At 45.8% G+C, this 18,148-nt stretch overlaps 1 protein-coding gene across 1 annotated transcript; it reads left to right on the forward strand.

Annotated features, from left to right (window-relative positions):
- The first annotated feature begins 571 nt into the window (after positions 1 to 571).
- On the forward strand, positions 572 to 16,144 carry ZNF331 (zinc finger protein 331). The gene is given in 6 exon segments (XM_027514889.1): positions 572 to 646; positions 2,437 to 2,508; positions 5,734 to 5,818; positions 9,385 to 9,520; positions 11,953 to 13,231; positions 13,233 to 16,144. Coding segments are annotated over 4 exon segments (1,476 nt in total). The 5' UTR covers positions 572 to 646; positions 2,437 to 2,508; positions 5,734 to 5,809; the 3' UTR covers positions 13,285 to 16,144.
- Positions 16,145 to 18,148: the final 2,004 nt, after the last annotated feature.

The raw sequence follows: 18,148 nt of genomic DNA on the forward strand, positions 1-18,148 counted from the left end.
GACTGAAGCGACTTAGCAGCAGCAGCAGTAATGATACTAATACTAAAATGAGTAATAAAAGAAAAGAAATCTGAACGGCTGGCAGGGCTCCCAACATTTACAAACCCTGCGACTCTGCAATACACTCGGTCGCAAGTCTGGGGGCCACAGCTCCTTTTTATATGCAGGGAGGGATGCCTTCTGAGGAACCGTGTGTATTACCTGAGATGAGAACTACACTTCCCAGAAGGCTCTGAGGCACAGCTCTAGTGGGGCCGTTGCGGAGTTGCATGCTGGGAAAAAGAGGCCATGAGCTTTCAGCTCCGCAAATTCCCCGTTTTTTGGACTACGTTTCCCAGAGGGCTCAGGGCACGAGCCCGTTAGCCTCGCCGGGAGTTGCATGCTGGGAGACGCGCTTTCTGCGCGTCGTTTTTTTTTTTTTTTTCAAGCTCTGGTTTCCTGGCGACGCTGTCCGGAGTTAACCTGCACGCCTGCGCTCCCTCCCTGCCTGTTAGTTGTTGGGCCCAGAGCGGTGAGTAATTAGCATCCCGGGAGGAAACCTGAAGTGGAAGGCAATGGGCGGTGGCGGTGAGGGAAAAGGCCAAGAGCCCCGAAACGGAGCGTCGGCCTGTGGCTTCGGGAGCCGCTGCGGAGGGAGTGCGAGCGTGTGCGTGTGTGTGTGTATGTGTGTGTGTGTGTGTGTGTGTGTGATGGGGCTCGGCCTTGTCTACAGACTAAGGTGCGCGTGGGCGTAGGTGAGGGACACGGGCCGGGTCCCTGCGGTTGTGACGCACTTGCGCGTGAGTGTGTGAACGGGGGAGGCGACCCGGCCCCATCCCTGCGGCTGTGCCCCCCCACCCATCCCCGGTGCGTGTGAGCCTCGGGCTCGGACGCCTCCGCTCCGCGTGAGTTCGACGCGCGTGGGCTCTGGCGGGGACGGCGGGGCTGAGAGAGCCGCCTTGACGTGTCTGTGGGATTGGCGGAGCCGGGCGCCGTGTCTCTGGCGGGGGCGTCAGGCGGTGTGTCGCAGCCGCGGTGTGTGAGTTTGTTCAGCTGTGACAGGTGCAGGCTGGCCCCCGGGTGTGTGAGCACGGGGAGGGGGTGTGTGACGGTATCACCTGTAGCTCCGGTGTCTCCGCTGGTCCCTCCGCCCTCACGTTCCCACCGTGCAGTACTTGCGGGGGCACAGCGGCCTCCAAGAGACGTGGGAGCCCGAACCCTTTAATGAAAAGAAAATGACAGGAATTAACACAGGTCTCGTCATGAGATGGCGGCAGATGAGCTAGAGGTGCCGTCCTTCTAAAGTCCAGGCCACCTGAGTGACAAGATGGAAGGGTCTCGGGACGGGGGAGGCGGAGATTCTGTTTTGAAAGGGAGAGGTCCCTGACCTGGGAGGTGCGGGGACGGGGTGGCGGGGTACCCCCAATTAGTAGAGCCTAGTCTCCCGGAATCTCTGAAATACATCTGGGTGCACCCTTCTTGTTTTTGGTGCTTTTTTTCTTTTTTTGAGTATAATTGCTTTGCAATGTTGTGTTAGTTTCTGCTATACAACGAAGTGGATCAGCTGTAAGTATACTTATATCCCCTTCCTCTTGGACCTGCCTCCCAGGACCCCCACCAGTCCCACCCCTCTAGGTCATCACAGAGCACCAAGCTGAGCTCCTGTGCTATACAGCAGCTCCCCCTGGTTGTTTTACACTTGGTAGTGTGTGTATGTCAGTCCTAATCTCCCAGTTCGTCCCACCCACCTCTCCCTGCCCCAGCTCTGTGTCCACATGTCCATTCTGTAGGTCCCTGTCTCCATTCCTGCCCTGGAACTAGGTTCATCTGTACCATTTTTCTAGATTCCACACATATGCATTAATATATGATAATGGTTTTTCTAACTTCACTCTGAGAGACTGTAGGTCCATCCATGTCTCTACAAATGATCCAGTTTCATTCCTTTTTATGACTGAGTAATATTCCACTGTACATATGTACCACATCTTAGATGCGGTCTTGGAGGGTATTTTCTCTCTCTCTCTCTTTTTTTTTTTTTAAGCTTTATAAAGACTTATGCTCTCACCCAGGGTTGGGCCCATGCTTTCCTTAAAATTAATTTTAGCTCTTTAATTAGATTTTTCTGTGTGAAGCTCACTGCTTAAAGTCTATTCTCTTTAGGAAGGATGAAAATATCTCTTTATGGCCTTTAACTATGTAACTTCTATTTTTCAAGACTGACACAGCTTTCCCTCAAAGGGTTTGGTTCAAAACTACTGGTGTGAAATAGCTGAACTTAAGCAGGCAACAAAAAAGTACAGTTATGTATCAGGGAGTATAGTTTTTGGTTTGCCAATTTGGTCTTTGAGGAAAGCAATTACTTCATTTGGAGACTGGAAATGGGAGGGTATTTCCTGATGTAGTCTGTGCTCCGGAAAGGCCCCAGCGTCTCATTCTGTCCTTTCTTTCCTCCAGGCCAGCTATCCTCCAGAAAAAGCATCCTGAAGAAGAAGACAGATTATCACAGATCTTCACATCAAGTCCCAGGTGAACTTTTTGTTCAGTAAATGACCTGAATCTTTAGCACTTAAGAATATTTGCTTTCCTTGACCTGAAATGTCCTCTGTATTAACTCAGTAATTGCTTCCCAAGCAGTTGTGCAGGTGTCTTCCCCATTGACCAGCCCTCTCCCATGAGTACTCACGTATTCAGTAGGCAAATTGTTCACATCCTCCTGTGTGATCTTCTAAGAATCCAATAGGATCGAGGGATACCACTGGGAGGTTAATGTTAGCAGTTTTAGCATGTGATATGATAATATAATATCATTATGATATTAATTTTTAGGTGGAATCAAAGGCTACATATCTTTGGTCTTTTGCACAGCACTGACTTTCAGAGCACAGTAAGAAAGGAGAAGGGTTTGATTATTTTAGTCAGTTAATGACGAAGTGTTCAGCTTTGTGAGGTTTTTTAGAATGGAGTTTGAGCAAAGGTCTTTGTCATTGAAGGCAAGGTTTTTTTTTCCTCTAGTAATCAGTAAATAGAAATTTGTTGTATCAGCTAGGTCTTATTTGAGGTCTGACAGTTTCAGTTACATCTTTTTACGAATGATGAGAGGCAGTATGGTTTGATGATGCGTGTGGGTTCTGGATCTCGAGCAGGGTTTGGCAAACCTTTTCTCTAAAGGGTCACATATTAAATATTTTGTGGTTTGTGGGCCACATGTGGTTGCAAATTGTTCTTTTTAATAGATTGTATTCTTTAGAACCATTTTACTTTTTTTTTCCAGTTAGAACAATTTTAGTTTTACAGAAAAATTGCAAAGAGTACACAGAATTCCCAGGTGCCCTGCACCCAGTTTCTCCTATTATTTACAACTCATATTAGTATGGGATATTAGTTACAATTAATGAACCAGTTCTGGAACCTTACTGTTAACTGAAATCCATGCTTTATTCAGGTTTCCTTAGTGCTTTTTTTTTAAACAGTTTTGACTACGTTTATTTATTTAGTTTTTTGTTATTATCTGGCTGCAAGGCATGTAGGATATTAGTTCCCCCACCAGGGATCGAACCCTCACACCCTGCAGTGGAACTGCCAACATCTTGACCGCTGGACCACCAGGGAAGTCCCACAGGCTTCCCTAGTTTTTAAACAGTGGTTGTCATCTGTGGGATCCTGGGATCCCATCCAGGACACCACAAAGTCATGTAGTCGTGTCTCCTTAAGCTCCTCTAGGCTCTGTTGATTTCTCGTACTTCCCTTGTTTCTGACAACATTGGTGGTTTTAAGAGGAACTGGTCAGGTATTTTGTAGGCTGCCCCTCTGTTGGAATGAGGTTTTCCTCATAAGCTTATGCATTTACGGGTTTGGAGAATTCTGGGTGATGTACCCTGAGAGCTGCTAGGAAGAGGGCTTCATTCTCATGATGTCAGATCATAACCAAAGTACTTCCAACTGACGGATTCTATGTGTCAATAAATGAATTTATTTTCTATGTTTTATACCTTACATATTTTCTTCTAATAGCATTGCATGCAACGAGAACACTAACAGGGTTAGGTTATTTAGTGTTTATCTACAGGACACTGGCTGAAGGACAGATTCAAAAGCAGAGTTCACCCTCCCTTCAAGACTAAGACTAAGCAGCATCAAGGTACTTATCAGTATCTGCGGGGCATCTTGGCATTTTAGCCATTTTTTTCCCAGTCAGTCCTCCAATGTATGTGGGAGGATGTAGACATCACAGAGTTGGTTTAGGTATTAGGAAGTAAAAAGAAATGAGATGTTATTCAGATTAAAAAAAAAAAAATCCCCAAAATAAGGTATTCAGAGATATTTCTGCAAGTTCAAGAGGTCCTCTTTGAAAAAGAGAGTGGAACTTTATCTTTTGAGAATCTGTCTCAACATGTATGTGTGTTTATATAGATACAGATATCTTGATTATGGTGTGTATTGTATATAAATATGTATATATGCATATTGAGAAACATCGTTTCGATAGCCTGATTTTCCTACTGACAATATAACCTGAAAATTTGTTCATGTCTTCAAGTATTTCTTCTGACTTAGCATTGAATAGCCCTCTAGTACATTTTCACTTTGATATTCTGCATGTATTTATGCAGCCAGCTTTGCTGGATTCCAAATGCCAGACCCTATCTGGGTAGTTCTCTCTCCGCCTTGTCCGCCTGCCAAGTCCTGGTGACTTCACCCTGACCACAGGCCGGAAGAGCTCGAGTTGGCATGGTGCAGCCCCTCCCACCCTGGATGGTGTGAATGACCGTAACGGGCCCTCTGCCCAGAGTCCCCCAGCCTCCATCAGTGAAATTTGAGGGCCTGGTCTCCACACAAAACCCCCCTCTGTCATCACACCAAAGGTAGGTTCAGGAGCTTCCCTAAACCACCCTGAGGTTTCATAACTCAGGACTAGAAGGGACTCCTGGAACTCACCAAACGCTGCTCCATTCCCGGTTGCTGTGAATGACAGGGCAAGGATGCAGACTAACAGCCGCCAAGGAGGCAGGTGCACAGGGTAAGGCCCAGCAAGTTCCCACCCTGGGGCTTCCGGTGCCTTCTCCCGGTGAAGTCAGGACGCCAGCTATTGTGCCAACATCAGCGAGTGACAGTATGCTCAGAGTACTGCCAGCCAAGGAAGCACACCTGAGCTTCAGTGTTTGGAGTTTTCACTGCGGCTTCATCACATGGACATAATTGATTGGTCCTGTGGACGTAGGTGATTGATTTGTTGTCCAGATGTTGATCTCAGTCCCCAAGTCAACTCATAGCCCATGACCCATGGTCTCCCCATCCCCACCCATCACCTGAGTGGTCTTCCTGGTATGGCCAGCTCCCACCCTAAGGTGTGGTGTGGCCTGCCCCTACCCACACAAAGACATCCCTGTTATGTGCAATGTCCATTACCTCTCAGAGGCTGAGGGCCAAGGCCGCACCTCTCTTTGGTCAAGGCCGGATTTTCAACCATATCCCTCACCAGGGAGCTGGCCAGGAATCCTCCCACTCCAGTGTCAGATCTAATTTCAAGACATAAAAGCTCCTCTGCCCCATCAGCTGGGTTTCCTGGAGTTTCAGGGAGAACTTGATTTTTCCAGAACCCTTTTAATCTTCTCCAGGTGTGTTTTTGTTGGGGAGCTTGTAGGGGAAGAAGATGGGGTTCTTTGGCAGTGAAGGTAGAGGAGTGAGAAGGCTGTACTAAGTCATTTGGGGACCAGGGTGCACTTATTTTCACGCCTCGTTTTCCTCTTGTAGATCTGGCATCTCTGGATTTTGTGTCTTCAGTAAGGGCGACCCCAGGAGCACTGATCAGTCCTTGAATTCTAGAACTATGGCCCACGTGAGTATGTTTTGCATCTTGAGCTGTGATGTCTGGGTCCTGTGCATACTTCAGTGAAATACTGTGAAGCCTCCTGCCCAAGTGAGTCCCACCGAAGACCTGCTCCCCTGCTCTTCCTGCTCCAGCAAATAATGATGCCATGTAGCCCTGTGCCCACCTCTGTGGCTGAAGTTTTTCACTGAACCCTTGACCTAGTTACTCAGTGTCTCTCCTCTGCTCACTTTTTTGGTCAAGAGTAATTGCAACAATGGAAGCAGAAACTACCTTGAGAAGTATTTGAGTCAGGTCCACAATTTGATGAGTTCTAGATGTTGGTCCCATGTGACCACATGAGATTCCTCTTTCACCTCCACTGATCTTCCCAGGCTCATCATCCTTTACGAAGAATTGGAGTGTGATGAAGCCCTGGCTCAGATCATGTTCCTGTCAGGGGACTCAGGAGATGAATTTTGTTTTAAACAGACCTGTCTCTGTGTTTCCAAATCGTTTAATACTTATTTCCTCTAAATCAGGAAAAAAGAAAAGGCAGGGTTAGTGGATGATTAACAGGTAAGAAGGTCATTTCAGGTAAAAGTAATAGATGACCATATACTCCTGGAATTGGGGAACTTAAAGACATTTGACTCAATCTAAATGTGTGACTGTAATAATTCAGTCTAATCCGTTCATATTGACAACTTACAGTGAACAGTGTCAGATTTGTGATCTCGGAAGAAGATTTAGCTTCAGAATCAGGGACCAGGCTTGATCACTCAAAAACTTTTGTGTAGTAGAGTTTTATTAAGAGACAGAGAAGCTTCTGACATAGACATCAGAAGGGGGATGGAGAGTGCCCCCCTTGTTAGATTTTAGCAAGCTGTTTTTTGTTTATTCAGTTCAGTTCAGTCGCTCAGTCGTGTCCGACTCTTTGCAACCCCATGAATCTCAGCACGTCAGGCCTCCCTGTCCATCACCAACTCCTGGAGTTCACCCAGACTCACGTCCATCGAGTCAGTGATGCCATCCAGCCATCTCATCCTCTGTCGTCCCTTTCTCCTCCTGCCCCCAATCCCTCCCAGCATCAGAGTCTTTTCCAATGAGTCAACTCTTTGCATGAGGTGGCCAAAGTACTGGAGTTGCAGCTTTAGCATCATTCCTTCCAAAGAAATCCCAGGGCTCATCTCCTTCAGAATGGACTGGTTGGATCTCCTTGCAGTCCAAGGGACTCTCAAGAGTCTTCTCCAACACCACAGTTCAAACATCAATACTTCGGTGCTCAGCCTTCTTCACAGTCCAACTCTCACATCCATACATGACCACAGGAAAAACCATAGCCTTGACTAGACGGACCTTTGTTGGCAAAGTAATGTCTCTGCTTTTGAATATGCTATCTAGGTTGGTCATAACTTTCCTTACAAGGAGTAAGCGTCTTTTAATTTCATGGCTGCAGTCACCATCTGCAGTGATTTTGGAGCCCCAAAAAATAAAGTCTGACACCGTTTCCCCATCTATTTCCTATGAAGTGATGGGACCAGATGCCATGATCTTCGTTTTCTGAATGTTGAGCTTTAAGCCAACTTTTTCACTCTCCACTTTCACTTTCATCAAGAGACTTTTGAGTTCCTCTTCACTTTCTGCCATAAGGGTGGTGTCATCTGCATATCTGAGGTTATTGATATTTCTCCCGGCAATCTTGATTCCAGCTTGTGCTTCTTCCAGCCCAGCGTTTCTCATGATGTACTCTGCATAGAAGTTAAATAAGCAGAGTGACACTATACAGCCTTGACGTACTCCTTTTCCTATTTGGAATCAGTGTGTTGTTCCATGTCCAGTTCTAACTGTTGCTTCCTGACCTGCATACAGATTTCTCAAGAGGCAGATCAGATGGTCTGGTATTCCCATCTCTTTCAGAATTTTCCACAGTTTCTTGTGATCCACACAGTCAAAGGTTTTGGCATAGTCAATAAAGCAGAAATAGATGTTTTTCTGGAACTCTCTTGCTTTTTCCATGATCCAGTGGATGTTGGCAATTTGATCTCTGGTTCCTCTGCCTTTTCTAAAATCAGCTTGAACATTAGGAAGTTCACCGTTCACGTATTGCTGAAGCCTGGCTTGGAGAATTTTGAGCATTACTAGCGTGTGAGATGAGTGCAATTGTGCGGTAGTTTGAGCATTCTTTGGCATTGCCTTTCTTTGGGATTGGAATGAAAACTGACCTTTTCCAGTCCTGTGGCCACTGCGGAGTTCTCCAAATGTGCTGGCATATTGCATGCAGCACTTTCACAGCATCATCTTTCAGGATTTGAAATAGCTCCACTGGAATTCCATCACGTCCACTAGCTTTGTTCGTAGTGATGCTTTCTAAGACCCACTCCACTTCACATTCCAGGATGTCTGGCTCCGGGTCAGTGATCACACCATTGTGAATTTCTGGGTTGTGAAGATCTTTTTTGTACAGTTCTTCTGTGTATTCTTGCCATCTCTTCTTAACATCTTCTGCTTCTGTTAGGTCCATACCATTTCTGTCCTTTATTGAGCCCATCTTTTTGTTTGTTAGAAAGCTATTAATCAGATAAGAGAGGTGAGGGAGTTTCACCTCAAGGCTGAGGGAGTTTCACCAGTCCCACCCCCCCACAATATGCATTTTTGAGGTAGGATAGAACAGGTGTGTCCTCCCCCAGCCATAAAACAATTGATATGAATACTGGTTTGTTGAGCTGTTATCAGCCCAAGGTTTGAGAAAAGAAAAAAAGTTAGTGTTAGGTGGAACCATTTTGAAGAAAGGCAAATTCCAAAGCAAATACATAATTTCATTAACATAAGCTTAAGAAAAGCATTTCCATAAGAAAAGCACATTGGTTAGCTCAAGGTTTGAGAAAAGTTGAGTTCAGGTGGAACTAGGTATCGTCATGGCAACACAGAATTTTAAGAGAAACCCCCTTTTAATTTTGTATAGACAAAAAAATCTGTCACTTGTAGTTTGTTTCTTCCTGCCGCTTCAGGGCGAGATTAAACAGTTGCAGCCTGTTTCCTCCTTTGGAGACCCCTGGCCTTCCTGCCTGTTACCCTCTCAATATGATGGAGTAAAAAAAAAAAAAAAAAAACAAACTGCTTTTGTCATCACAAAGGCCGACTGTGTAAAAGATAACCTGTCAAAATGATGAGCCTGAAGCTTGAAAACGTTCAAACCTGCAATCCTGATTTTCTAAGATAAAAGATTTTATATTCAGGAAGCAAACCCCTGGCTTTTTTTTTTTCCTTTCTCCTTAAAGAGAACAGAAATGCTATAGGAATGCACACTTGCTGAGAATTTATGAGACAGGCATGTAGCAGGCTCGGTACTTGTGAACAAGAGAAACCTGGGCTCGTTTTAGCCATTTCCTGGCAGAATGGCATGGTTAGAGTTCCCCAGGGTGTCGATTGTCTTCCTTGCAGCAGGAGGGGCTAAGCGTCAGTCGCAGCGGTGACCTCCCTGGCCCCCACCCAGGTCCCAGGCCTCTAATCTGCTCACTGTGTCCACCCCTGCACAGAGTAGGGGCCTCCCTCCCCCTCCTTCATCTTCAAGTTATGTCCTTCTCCTCCATCAGGGACGCAAGGGTTTGGTGACCTTCTCGGATGTGGCCATCGACTTCTCTCAGGAGGAGTGGGCATGTCTGGACTCCAGGCAGAGGGACTTGTACTGGGATGTGATGCTGGAGAACTACAGTAACCTGGTCTCACTTGGTAAGTTCCTTGCCTAGGACAACCCAGACTCTGTGCTCGCACCATCAGCTCCCTCCACGGTGAGCTTCAGGACCACCTTTCAAGAGCCTCATTGAATTTCTTTCTTCCTGCTCCCAAGGGACATTTTGAGCTTTGTCCAGTCGGAAACGGGCATCACGTGTACACCTGTACCTCCTCACCCATCAGCAGTCTTCCTACTGCTGTCTGGCCCTCATGTAATTATTTCTCTTCCTTAATGACCAAAGGGTTGATTAGGGTTATTTAGCTTATGAAAATAAATGTACTTATTTATTTCATGACCATCTTTGGAGAAACCAAGCTTCATGCTATGAGCCCACGTTTACACCCAGATTGCTGTTGGTGGTACTGTGGGGACCTACCTTAAGGGAAGATGGCCTGACACATGACATGAGTTTCTCTAGCATACCAGCCTCTGTAGATGCAAACTGAACAAACAGAATCCATGTAAAACCACACTGAGCATATTCCACTCCCTACACACTGGACCTGAAGTGAGGTTGAAAGTTGTAATCTGTGAATTCTGAGTTAAACACCAGATGATATCATCCTGTAAACATCTAAGGAAATTTCTTATTTTTCTGTTAGCGAAATAACAGCCATAATATGCATGGCTAATATTGTGCTTACTATATGCCAGGAAGCATCCTGAGCATGGTGTGTGTGTGTATTAATACCTTTCATCCCATTCTCACTAGTTTATGAGATAGGAACAGTTACTATATTACTATAGATCAGTATGCTAGGGCACAGGGTGACGGTCAGTCAAGGAGGCAGAAGCAAAAATGGAACCTAAGGTTTCTGGCCCCCAAATCCATCCATCCATGCCCCAGATTTGAGGCATATTGTATAGAGGCATGTTCTACTACCCAGCTGGTTTCCTCTCTGTCCTCCAATCCCTTCTGTTTCCTGAAGTCTTTTATCATTTTGACATTTAGATTATGACACATTTGACTGAAATGCAATCAAAAAAATCTTGTGCCAACAAGTTTTTTCCCAAGTTCTGCCTCTTGTGGCGTTTCTCTTCTTTTGAAAGCAAGACATCTCATTTCTATGCCAGACACAATGCTCTTATGGAAGCAAGGGAGAGAGCTTTGATGGTTGAGGGGGAAAGATACCAAAACAATGCAGAGCAGACCTTGGACAAGGAGCAGCTGCCCCCCTGAGGTGTTTGGGGGGCTCCCCACAAAGGTCTCAGGCCCAGGGCCTCTGAGGAAGAAGTTACCACCTTGAACTTGATCTTCACCCGTTTCCCTTCCAGTTGATTTTCCTTCTCATGTTTCACCCCTGTTGAGAGACAAGGGCATAGGAAACAGGACCCTGTGCCATCAGTAGTTTCTGAAATGTGGTTATTTTCATAGCTTCACGTGCTTTCTTCATTATATAATAATAATTATTATTTTTGGTGATACTGCTTCTTGGGTGCTCTATTCTTCCATCATGAAGCAACATCTGCTTGTGTCTCTTTTTGTGTCATTAGCAGTTGCTGACACTCAGTACCAAGATTCAGTATTTCATTGGGGTTCAAAATGATGATATTCTATCATTGCCTCTTCATTTGTTCACTGTAATAATTCTTTAAAGAGAAACCATGATCCACCTGCTTATTAGTGGTGTAGTGAAACTGCTCACATTGAAAGGTAAATCTTTGTTCTTTTAAGGAAAAAAAGTATTAGCTTTTAATAACAAAGGGTTGGTGTCCTAGCCTGCTCTAAGTTGGCCATTTAACATTTTTTTAGTGTTTTTATGAACTCATTAATTTAAATGTTTGATGTTTTGTAGTCCCTTGAGTTAGCATCTTTATCGATGCTCAGATTTCTCTAAGCATTGCCTCATAAATGTTTCACAGTCTTATTATTAAATTTAGTTCTACACATCATCTTTTGAATGTTGAATCTTTGTATCAGGAATTACTTTTAATGATAGTACGTGTGTGTGTATATATATACAACCATCCAACTATATCTTTTTGTTTTTTACAGTCATAGTATATTTGATTTTCTTGGTTTTCCAGGCTTGTCATCACATCTACAAATTGTGATCTTTTTCATCTTCATTTTTGAAATTTGTCCCTCCAGGTTTTTTTGTTTTGGGTTTTTTTTTTTTTTTTGCTTAATTGTTACAGCTGATAGGAAATAGTAGAGCTATTAATAATAATCAGTGCCTTTTGGGTTTGATTTTAGCAGGAATGTCTCCAGTGCTTCCTCATTAAGTATTGTGATGCTAGACATGGAATCTGCATCTTAATAAGAGCTCTAGGTGATTCATATTTTTCCCACTGGAGAAGTTTTATTTCTGTTAGAGAAGGTTTTGGTTTGTGATTAGTTTTGGTTTTGTTTCCTTAAATAATAACAAAATATGTTGGATTTTTTTGTTTTTGTGTGTGTGTGTTTTGGTTTTTTTTTTTTTTCCAGATTTGGAATCACCATATGAGACCAAGAGTTTACCTTCACAAAAGAACACTTATGGGATGAATTTTTCCAAACGGACCTCAAATAGAAAAAGTAAATCCCGTGGCCTTGACTGGACATGTGAAGGTGAGCTGGACAGATCACGGGCCCCTCAAGAGGGACGTGCCAGTCAAAGGATAATCAGCTGTGGGGATACCCCCGCTTATAGAGAAAGCACCCCTGTTCGGCCACAGCAGAGACTCCCTAACAGGGAAAATTCCTATGAATGTAAGGAATGTGGGAAGGCTTTTAGCCGAGGCTATCAGCTTACTCAGCATCAGAAAATTCACACAGGTGAGAAACCCTATCAATGTAAAGAATGTAAAAAGGCCTTCCGTTGGGGCAATCAGCTTACCCAGCATCAGAAAATCCACACTGGCGAGAAACCTTATGAATGTAAAGACTGCGGGAAGGCCTTCCGATGGGGCTCGAGCCTCGTGATCCATAGGAGAATCCACACAGGAGAGAAGCCTTACGAGTGTAAGGACTGCGGGAAGGCCTTCCGGCGCGGCGACGAGCTCACCCAGCATCAGAGGTTCCACACCGGTGAGAAGGACTACGAGTGCAAAGACTGTGGCAAGACCTTCAGCCGGGTGTACAAACTCATTCAGCACAAGCGAATCCACAGTGGCGAGAAGCCCTTCGAGTGTAAGGACTGCGGAAAGGCCTTCATCTGTGGCTCGAGCCTCGTGCAGCATAAGAGAATCCACACGGGGGAGAAGCCCTATGAGTGCCAGGAGTGCGGCAAGGCCTTCACCCGCGTCAACTATCTCACCCAGCATCAGAAAATCCACACGGGGGAGAAGCCTCACGAGTGTAAGGAGTGCGGGAAGGCCTTCCGTTGGGGCTCGAGTCTCGTGAAGCACGAGAGAATTCACACGGGGGAGAAGCCGTATAAATGTACAGAATGCGGAAAGGCCTTTAACTGCGGCTACCACCTCACTCAGCACGAGAGGATCCACACTGGCGAAACGCCTTACAGATGCAAGGAGTGTGGAAAGGCCTTCATCTATGGCTCTAGCCTCGTCAAGCACGAGCGCATTCACACGGGGTTTAAGCCCTATGGGTGTCAGGAGTGTGGGAAGGCCTTCAGTCACAGCCACCAGCTGACACAGCATCAGAAAACCCACACTGGTGAGAAGCCCTCTGAATGTAAGGAATGTGGAAAGGCCACATGTAACCACGGAATCCACCTTCGAGACGATGAGAGGATTCCCACCGTTGAAAAGCCTTTCGTGTACAAAGGCCTCCCTTCAACATTCGTTTCTTCCACGACATGAGGAAGATTCGTGTTGAGAGTGAATGCAAGGAAGCCTTCACTGGTCGCCCTTCTGCTTACAGACTATCAGAAGTCGTGTGAGTGGTGAATTTGGAGAAATCGCTTTTTTTTACTGATCACAGCATACTCAGCTGTCAGCGGTTATCTCCTGGATTAGGTTAGTTTCAAGGAGAGCATAGAAACCTTCCAGTACCGTTTCATCTCTGTCGTATTTCAAATGTGTTCTAAGGTGAAACTCTGGTAGTGGAATGTGTGTGGGAGAGCTTTTCTTGTGGCACTTACCCCAACCTGTTACCACCACCCTCCCACCTCTCACTGCCTGAGAGACACTGGAAAAATGAGCTCTTACCCGCTGTGCTTTATTTGTGAAGTGGGGCTAATCACACCTAACTAATACTGCTGTCATGGTGATTAGATGAGTTTGGTACATGTGAACTCCCTGAACATGTATCTGGAATATTGTGTAAGCTCAATAAATATTAGCTGCTGTTGTTGTTCTCATTAGCATTAGCGTTGCTATTAGTTATTAGAGGAAGACATCCTGTAGGAGCAGTGAGTTGAGAAAAGCCTATCAGAGTTCCATAAGAAAATATAGGGACTTCCCTAGTGGTCCAGTGGTTAGACTCTGTGCTTCCACTGTGGAGGATGCAGGGTCAGTCCCTGGTCAGGGAACTAAGATCCCACAAACCACACAGTGCACCCCAAAAAAAGAAGAAGAAAATAGAGGAGATTGCCATACCGTGGGGCGGGCAACATTTTTTAGCACACAGAAAACTCTCAATGGGAAATGAAAAGTTATTAAGTTGGAATTTATTGAAAATTCGAAGTTCCGGTCATCAAGTGGCATCATGAAGGTGATGAAAAAGCAAGAAGCAGACTGGAAGAAGACATTTACCTAAATGTGACGAAGGATTCACAAAGGATAAAAAGAATTCAAGTCAATAATACAACAGCAAGTCAATTAAAAGGTGAAGGGGGGCGCTTCCCTGGCAGTCCAGTGGTTAGGACTCCATGCTTTCACTGCCGAGGGCGTTGGTTTAGCCCCTGGTTGGGGGACTAAGATCCCACAAGCTGCACAGTGTGGCCAATAAAAATAATAAATACAAGGTGGAAGGAGACTTAGGTAGATATGTAAAATCACCAAATGTCAAATAAGTGGAGATGAGTTAAATGTCATCACTCCAGGTATATGCAAAGTCAGATTGCCCTCGGAGTCACTAAACACCAGAATGGCTGACATTGAAATTGCATATGAGCCAATGTCTTTGCTGAATGTTCACACACGGGCTGTTGAAGGAACAGAAGCAGCACACTGGACCTCTCCAGGTCCCAGAGGTCCCAAAGCAGGGGGTTGGGGGTGTTGGGGAGGCCAATGCTCCAGGGATGCAAGTGGATTTTCCCTGGGGGAGGGGCTGGGGCCCAGGGTCAAGTCCTGACTGTGGAGGGAGCAGGTAGACTCAGAAGGGACCTGAGCTGTCTTACGAGTTATCATTCAGTCACTCAGTTGTGTCTGACTCTTTGCAGCCCCATGGACTGCAGCACACTAGGCTTCCCTGTCCTTCACCGTCTCCTGGAGCTTGTGCAAACTCGCGTCCATTGAGTCGGTGGTGCCATGCAACCATCTCATCCTTTGTCGTCCCCTTCTTCCACCTTCAGTCTTTCCCAGCATCAGGGTCTTTTCCAGTGAGTCAGCTCTTCTCATCAGGTGGCCAAAGTATTGGAGCTTCAGCTTAAGTATCAGTCTTTCCAATGAATATTCAGGACTGATTTCCTTTAGGATGGACTGGTTTGATCTTGCCGTTCTAGGGACTCTCAAGTCTCCTCCAACACCACAGTTCAAAAGCATCAATTCTTTGGTGCTCGGCGTTTATTGTCCAACTCACATCCGTATGTGACTATTGGAAAAACCATAACTTTGACCATATGGACCTTTGTCGGCCGTCTTAAGAGGGCCAGTCCTAGGTGAAGATGGGGGTTGACTTGGGGAAAGACATGGACTTGAGCCCGTGGTGGGGAATCTGAGGGTCTGGGCGGGGGAGGACTAGAGCCCTCAGGAGTGAGTTTGATAAGCTTGGAGCAGGGCTCACGGGCATGGGTGGTGGAGCAGCCAGAGCTCAGACAGGTCCGGGGAACTGGAGAAAAGGAGTCATGGAGAGGGAGCCTTTGAGAGCTGGAGGACTCGAATGCCGTGGATGAATGCAGCTTGGGAGACCTGGGGTGAGAGCTAAAGCCAGTGGGAGAACTGTGGCACAGGGTGGCTGGGTGGTTAGAATCCAGAGGCGTGCCCTGTGAAGGCCAACAGAGGATCCCGAACCCAGCTGAAGTAGAGTTTATGTGTGGCATATCTCAGCGTTGTGGTTACAGCTCCATTAAAGCTGTTTTGTCCTTGGGTTATGTATAATACCTTAAGGGCTTCCCAGGTGGTGCTAGTGGTAAGGAACCCACCTGCCAACATAGGAGATGTAAGAGACATGGGTTTGATCCCTGGGTCAGGAAGATCCCCTGGAGAAGGAAATGGCAACCCACTCCAGTGTTCTGGCTTGGGGTATCCCATGGACACAGGAGCCAGGGGGACTACAGTACATGGGGATGCAAGAGAATCAGACATGACTGAGCAACTAAACAAAAAATCCTTATCTTCATTTAATGAGGTTTATTTGCAAATTCCTCTGGCGCCATCTGTAGGCTGATTAGAGTATCTTCATCAAAAGGAGAATTGATTTCCTGCCTTTGGACAGAGCGATCTTTGTGTGTGTTTACTGTTTAATTGCCTTCAGCTCAAAATAAATTTTATGTCAGGTATATTTTAGGTTGATGTACCTGGTTTCCTTCAATTATGATACAGGCATTGTTTTCAATAAAGAAAGCCATGAAGTATTTTAGTATGTGTTCTTTTTGTATATCATGCCGTTTTATATAGTTTATGCATTAGTTTAATTTAGGTTTGTTTGCTGTGAGTCAGTGTGTGTGTGTGTGTGTGTGTGTGTGTATGCGTGCTATGTCGCTTCAGTCATGTCCAACTCTTTGTGACCCCATGGACCGAATGACAGCCTCCTCTGTCCATGGGATTTTCCAGGCAAGAATGCTGGAGTGGGTAAGTCAGTTGCTTCTCCAGGGGATCTTCCTGACCAATCAAAGGGTGGAATGCATCTCTCCTGTATTGCAGGCGGATTTTTTACCACCTGAGCCACTAGAGAAGCCGCACAGGTACACGTATCACGGTCACGCGAGTGTATGTTCCTCAGTTCTTTGTCCCGTCACAATAAAGATTTGGAGTGATGGACGTTAAAGCACCCTCGGCGTGTCGCAACTCTCGGGTCTTGGATAGACCGTGTTATAGCTCTCAGGTCTTGAAAGGACCATGTTATAGCTCTTAGACAAATCAGTGTTACAGCTCAGTGTTACAGCTCTATTTTATTTAGAAGATAGCAGGAAAATCCATCTCTGAGGCATGAGGACATGTCAGTCCAAAGAGAAGAGCGCCCCATCTCGCGGTGGGGGCTGGGGGGGCGGGGAGAGAGAAAGAGAGAGCTAGCTTTGGCTCCTGTTTTTATATGTTTATCTCTCCCTGGGCCTGTCCTATGTAAATTGGGCCAGCCCGGAGTGTTGTTTGTTTTACCTGAGGTCCTCACTCCGGTCCTCGGACCTTCTTTTGTTCTATTTTCGCGGGCTTTTCCCTTCTTTGTCTTTTAACCACCGCCATTTTGGACTCCTTTCCCCTATCCTACTTACCTAACGATCGCCATCCTATTTTCCGTGATGTCATTTGTGGAGAGGACTCAGAACAGGAGAGCCTGGAGGCCCCGAGGACGGTGGGGTTAAGCATAGCTGCATTCACAGGCAGATAGAGGGAAACCTCTTATCCTGGTCACTCTCTAGATGGTGGCAGCTACAAAGAGAAATAGGCAACAGAGATCTCAGGGTGAAGAGCCAAAGGAAAATGAAATGTCCCTGGGACCCAGACAGCTGTTCATGATAGCCCTTCATAACTACCTTTTGAATCCTTTGGAACACTTGTCGATTGTAATATTGCTAGAGCATCTGATATTTTCAGATGTTAAAATCCCTAGTGAATATATATAAAATCAACTTACTGTTTTTGGAAAGGGTTTACGCCAGGTGGCACTAGTGGTAAAGAACCCGGCTGCCAAAATAGGACACTTGAAGAGACCGTGGGTTCCATCTCTAGGTGGGAAAGAGCCCCTGGAGAAGGGGACTGGCAACCCACTCCAATATTCTTGCCTGGAGAATTCCATGGACAGAGGAACCGGGCGGGCTACAGTTCATGGCGTTGCAAAGAGTCGTACATGACTGAAAGCGACTTAGTCTGCACGCACACCAGGGAAGGACGTTACCATAACAAAAGAGAACCCTTTGGATGAATTCAACATCCTATTATTTTCCTTTGCTGCTTCAGAATTTATAGCGGGAATTGATGTGTTCTATGATGTATTGACTACTTCCCTGACTTTGTGTTGACCATAAAAAAGGCTGAGTGCTAAAGAATTGGTGCTTTCAAATTGTGGTGCTGGAGAAGACTTGGGAGTCCCTTGAACAGCACGGAGATCAAACCAGTCAATCCTAAAGGAAATCAATGAATATTCATTGGAAGGACTGAAGCTGAAGCTCCAATACTTTGGCCACCTGATGCGAAGAGCCGACTCATTGGAAAAGACCCTGATGCTGGGAAGGATTGAAGGCAGGAGGAGAAGGGGACATAGAGGATGAGATGGTTGGATGGCCTCACCGACTCAGTGGACATGAGTTTGAGCCAACTGTGGAAGATGGTGAAGTACAGGGAAGCCTGGCGTGCTGCATAGGGTCTTTCATGGGGTGGCAAAGGGTCGGATAGAAGTGAGGGACTGAACAACATCCCTGTCA

This window comes from Bos indicus x Bos taurus, chromosome 18 (genome assembly GCF_003369695.1).
Source record: "Bos indicus x Bos taurus breed Angus x Brahman F1 hybrid chromosome 18, Bos_hybrid_MaternalHap_v2.0, whole genome shotgun sequence".
In the NCBI taxonomy this organism is placed as follows: Eukaryota; Metazoa; Chordata; class Mammalia; order Artiodactyla; family Bovidae; genus Bos; species Bos indicus x Bos taurus.